The sequence below is a fragment of the Bombus vosnesenskii genome, unplaced genomic scaffold (assembly GCF_011952255.1).
Source record: "Bombus vosnesenskii isolate JDL3184/JDL3185 unplaced genomic scaffold, Bvos_JDL3184-5_v1.1 scf7180000013363, whole genome shotgun sequence".
NCBI classification, from domain to species: Eukaryota; Metazoa; Arthropoda; class Insecta; order Hymenoptera; family Apidae; genus Bombus; species Bombus vosnesenskii.
Window position 1 is genome coordinate 1 of NW_022882996.1, and position 4574 is coordinate 4574.

General features: G+C 49.4%; 1 protein-coding gene across 1 annotated transcript; it reads left to right on the top strand.

Moving 5' to 3' along the window:
- The first annotated feature begins 288 nt into the window (after positions 1-288).
- On the top strand, positions 289-4166 carry LOC117237233. The gene is made up of 6 exons (XM_033500998.1): positions 289-322; positions 421-509; positions 702-898; positions 1249-1804; positions 2691-3337; positions 3641-4166. Exons 1-6 carry the CDS (start codon positions 289-291, stop codon positions 4164-4166), a joined length of 2049 nt encoding a protein of 682 aa, XP_033356889.1.
- The last annotated feature ends 408 nt before the right edge of the window (positions 4167-4574 follow it).

Here is a 4574-nt window from a genome sequence, read left to right on the forward strand (position 1 = left end):
TAATTGCGCTGAGGAGTTCATTGGAGGGAGCCACGGGGGTCCGTAAGACGAGAGCGGGCCATATCCTGATTGAATTCGACAGGACGGTGGTGGTCAGCGAGGTGGCGGTTAAATTGAGAGCCGTCTTGAGTGATAATATGGAGGCGGCCGCTCTGGTGAACAGGGCAACTCTACAAATAAGGAACATCGACCCCTCACCAGCAGGGAAGAGCTGGTGGAAGAAATCAGGTCGCAGTGGGGAATCGAGGAGAGTGGGGAGGTGGAAATTAAATTTATAAAGGCGGCACCATGGGGCACGCAAGAGGCGGTAGTGATCCTCCCGGTGAGTGTAGTGCCTGGTGACGAGAGAGAAAGGAGACTGAGAACTGCGCTAACGATAGCCTCGGTTAGGCAGTTAGCTAATGTTCGGCGCTGTTACAGGTGCCACATGTGGTGGCATGTGGCGGCAAGGTGTACTGTTGCATGTCCTGGCAGAGAGTTGTGTAGGAGGCGCGGCAGCGCTGAGCATAGTATGAAGGATTGTGATAGAGAGCCGAGATGCGCCATGTGTCTGAAACATGGTGGTATAAATGCAAGATACGTAACGGGTTCGTTGGCGTGCCCTATGGCGCGCTTAGGTGTTAGGAATAGACGGGGACCCAATTAGGGTTCTACAAATAAATCTAAATAGATGCACGCTTGCGCAAGACCTGATCATGTAGTGCGTATGCGAAAGCAGGGTGGACATTGTGGTCATCTCCGAGCCCTATAGGCAGTTGCCTTATTGGTTTAATGACGAGGGTGGGGATGTATCGGTATGGGTCACCCTGTTTAATGGAAAACATGCGGCGAGCGAGACCCTGATAAGAAATGTAGGGATTGTAGGAGTCAGGGCTGGTGATGTGCTTTGCGTCAGTGTGTATTGTTCCCCCAATAAGGGCAGGGACCAGTTCAACGATTATTTGAAGGAACTGGAAGGGGTCATAAAGAAGGGGAGGAAAAGAGCGCCGGCGATTATGGTTGCAGGTGACTTTAATGCGAAATCCTCGGTGGCTCTAAGACGGAACAGAGGGGAACATACCTACTCGATGTTATAACGAGGAATGAGCTTATACCTATTAGGACGACGGGAAGCTACTCCTTCCTAAGAAATGGAGGGACTAGCTTCCCGGATATAATTAGTGTTAATAGAGGAATGAGGCTGAGTTGTAGGGGGAGTAGGGTTCTAGGTTGGTACTCAGCCTCTGACCATTTTTATATTGAATATAGGTTCAAGGATAATATTAAGCGGGTGGAGGGTGGCGCTTTTAGATACCTGACGAAAGAGATAGATGTAGAGGCTTTTATAAAGAAATTTGACGAAGTATATAACGGAAATGGCTTTAAATTTGACGAGGCGGCATGCGGCGAACGACTGCAGAAGAGTTTGGAGCATACGTGTGCCGTGGACTTAAAAAGGAGATACCCGGCGAGTGCGAAGAGGAGCGCCATCTATTGGTGGAACGACGAGCTCGCTACGTTCAGGAGCGAAACTCTAAGAGCTAGTAGAAGAGCCCAGCGAGTGGTGGCGGCCCGCAAGGTTGATGCCGAGGTCCTGGTGACTGAATTCAAGGATGTTAGGAGGCGACTGAAAAGGGCGATCGGGCGTAGCAAGGCGGAGAGTTGGAAGGGGTTCTGCGCCACCTTGAATCAGGATCCATGGGGCAGGCCGTATCGTGTAGTGAGGAAGAGAATGATGCGGTCGGCGCCAATGGAGCTCCTTGGAAGAGATAAAGTGGAGGGAATCCTGGACGACCTCTGTAGTTTCGACCAATCGCGAGGAGACGTAATCGCGAGGAGAGACGTCAACGGGAGTCGTAAATTCCCGTTACGATTATAACAATCGACACCACGAATTGATCGATCCCCTGATTTCCGTTGAGATAATAGGGATAATTCAGTTTGTATAACACTGTGACTCACAGAATTATAAGTTATATATTTCCAACATTTAGATTACGTTGTTGAGTAGGGATAAATAGATAACAACTTATCGCACGAAGATAAGATAGATATGTACGCTAGAGCAAGGCTCTTATAATTGAATTTAGTGTATTAGTGGACGTAGCACTATAATATATTTAGTAGAAGAGATGTATGTTCGACAATACCGAGAACCGACTAAAATAGTTTACGTAAACTATGCTATTCTAACGTTAAACTTAGACTGCCACGTTAGGCGTTAGCGTTAGACTGCCGTAGAACTAGTTGACTTTTCCAACGGTGTAGAAGACGTGAAGTGGAGTGACGATGCTGTGTCGGAGGAAAGCTAGTGATGGGTGTGTCTAGCGCACGGGACCATCGGATTTGTGGGTGACGATTTAGGCTAAGAGAATGAGGGAAATAGACTGCGTTGTTAGTTGGTTAAACAAAGGTTGGCGGACTAGGAAGGGTCTTAGCTGCCCTCGATAGAAAGTTGTTATTGAAAAAACCCAACTTTCCCTTGGCAAGCCGTGGTAGACAACAGTCTTTAAAAGTGATTGAGAAAAGGACATTTGTTGGGTCTGAAGGACCTTAGCAAGCAAATTACTCGGATTTATGACGGGTGCTTAAGGCTATTGAGGGGTACGTCGTAAGGATGAGCGGACGTCTGGTGTCCGTCTGGCCCGCGGTGTATGACTAGGGCCAGGTAGAGAGTCGCCCTGCGTAACAACCTCTTTGCCACCAGGCAGGAACTGCGACCACCTACACAGGAAGAGATATCGATCCTACCAGACGAAGAAGGAGAATTTGGCATCGAAGAAGCAGACATGAGGATAGCTGTTGGGAAATGTGATCCCAGGAAGGCGGCTGGAGTGGATGGAATTCCTGGCACTGTAATGAGATTATTGGCGGAGCAAAGACCTAGTGTACTCCTGACAGTGCTCAAAGGAATAAATATCGGTGGAAAAATACCGGCGGTATGGAAAGAGACTAGGTTGGTATTAATACTCAAGCCTGGCAAAGAATCTGGGCCGTCGTCGGCGTATAGGCCCATTAGCATACTGCCGGTGTTGAGCAAGGTGTGGGAGCACACGCTGAAAATGCTCATAGAGAGGAGCATTGGTCAGGATCCCTTCCATAGAGATCAGTATGACTTCAGGAGAAAGAGGGGGACTCTTGAAGCCCTGGATAGGACAGTCGCAGTTGCTGAAGAGTGTAGAAGGACGGGCCTGGTGTGTATTCTGATTGCCCTTGATGTGAAGAACGTCTTCAACGCTCTAAGGAGAGAGAGGATAATGGAGGAGATTCGAAGGAGACGGCTACCGGGACGGCTACAGGAGGAGTTAGAAACTATCTATCTGAGAGGAGAATATTGGTACACTGTCGGGACGGTGTCGTAAGGAGGAACGTCTACGCAGGGGTCCCGCAGGGGTTGGTCTTAAGACCATTACTGTGTTATCTAGTGTATGAGGGGTGCTGGAGGCGCTAGACCGGGAGAAGGATACCGAAGCAGCAGCCGACGATCTGACGGTTCTACTCAAGGTTAGAGGGTCCCACGACATTAATCAAAGGATGAAGGCGGTCATAGTCTTGGCCACCAGGTGGTGCTGCGAGGCTGGATTGCACCTGGCCAGGGAGAAGACGGAGGTTATCCTCTTAACAAGGAATAGGATTCTGAAGATTTTTAATGTTGACGTAGGGGATGGGGGGAGATTTCCACTAGCCGTGTTGTGAAGTACCTAGGGGTAGTGTTGGATAGTGCTAGGAGATTCTCCCCCCACCTCAAAGCAGTTTGTGAGAAAGCGGAACGATTCTTGGGCGTCATACGGCACCTATTCCCAAACGTCGGTGGGCCCAACGATTTAGTCAGGAGACTGTATTATGGGGTCTGGGAGTCTGTGGTAGCATATGGTGCACCGATATGGGCCTCATTTCTGGGAAGAGAAACGAATAGGACGATCATGAGAAGGGCGCAAGGGGCAGCGTTGATCCGTACGTCTACCGCCTACCATATGGTGTTACATGGGGCTTTGTGTGTGCTTATCGGTAGCATGCCGATTTACATCAAGGCATGGTTGCGGTGGAAGCAGTATGGAGTGAAGAGGCGGATCAACGAGAACCCTGAAGAAATGGCACATGTTGGGCAAGAAGAAATGAAGGATTTGGAGACGGAGGCAGAGGACAGGTGGAGATTGGAGTGGGTGTTCCACAACCCCCACAATTGAACTGCGAGACTGGTAGAAGATCCGCTGATCTTCTACAAAAGAAAGAGGAAGATCAACTACCATACGATGCAGATCCTTACGGGACACGGTATCTTTAACTGTTACCGTCATAAGATCGGCAAAGAGTCTCACACCAGCTGTTGGGATTGTGGTGCGGTGATGGATGACGCCGAGCATGTGCTATTTTGGTGCCTTAGATGGACGGAGGAGAGAACGGAGTTGGAGGTCGAGATCGGTGAAGATTTTCAATTGGAGAACCGAGTCGTTGAGAAGATGGCAGCAGAGGAGCGGTTGTGGAACAGGTTTCATGACTTTTATACAAAGGCGATGAAATGCCGGCTTTCTAAGGAAAGAGAGGTGGAGGACAGGAGAAGAAGGGAAGGAAGGAGGAGAAGAATGACCGGAGTC

Bases quoted from the DNA above. Each gene is read 5' to 3' on its own strand.
- LOC117237233 (XM_033500998.1), top strand. From the start codon at position 289: ATGGGGCACGCAAGAGGCGGTAGTGATCCTCCCG. The intron at 899-1,248 runs GTATTGTTCCCC...TATTGAATATAG, and splicing joins GATGTGCTTTGCGTCAGTGT to GTTCAAGGATAATATTAAGC. The intron at 3,338-3,640 runs GTAAGGAGGAAC...ATGTTGACGTAG, and splicing joins TACACTGTCGGGACGGTGTC to GGGATGGGGGGAGATTTCCA.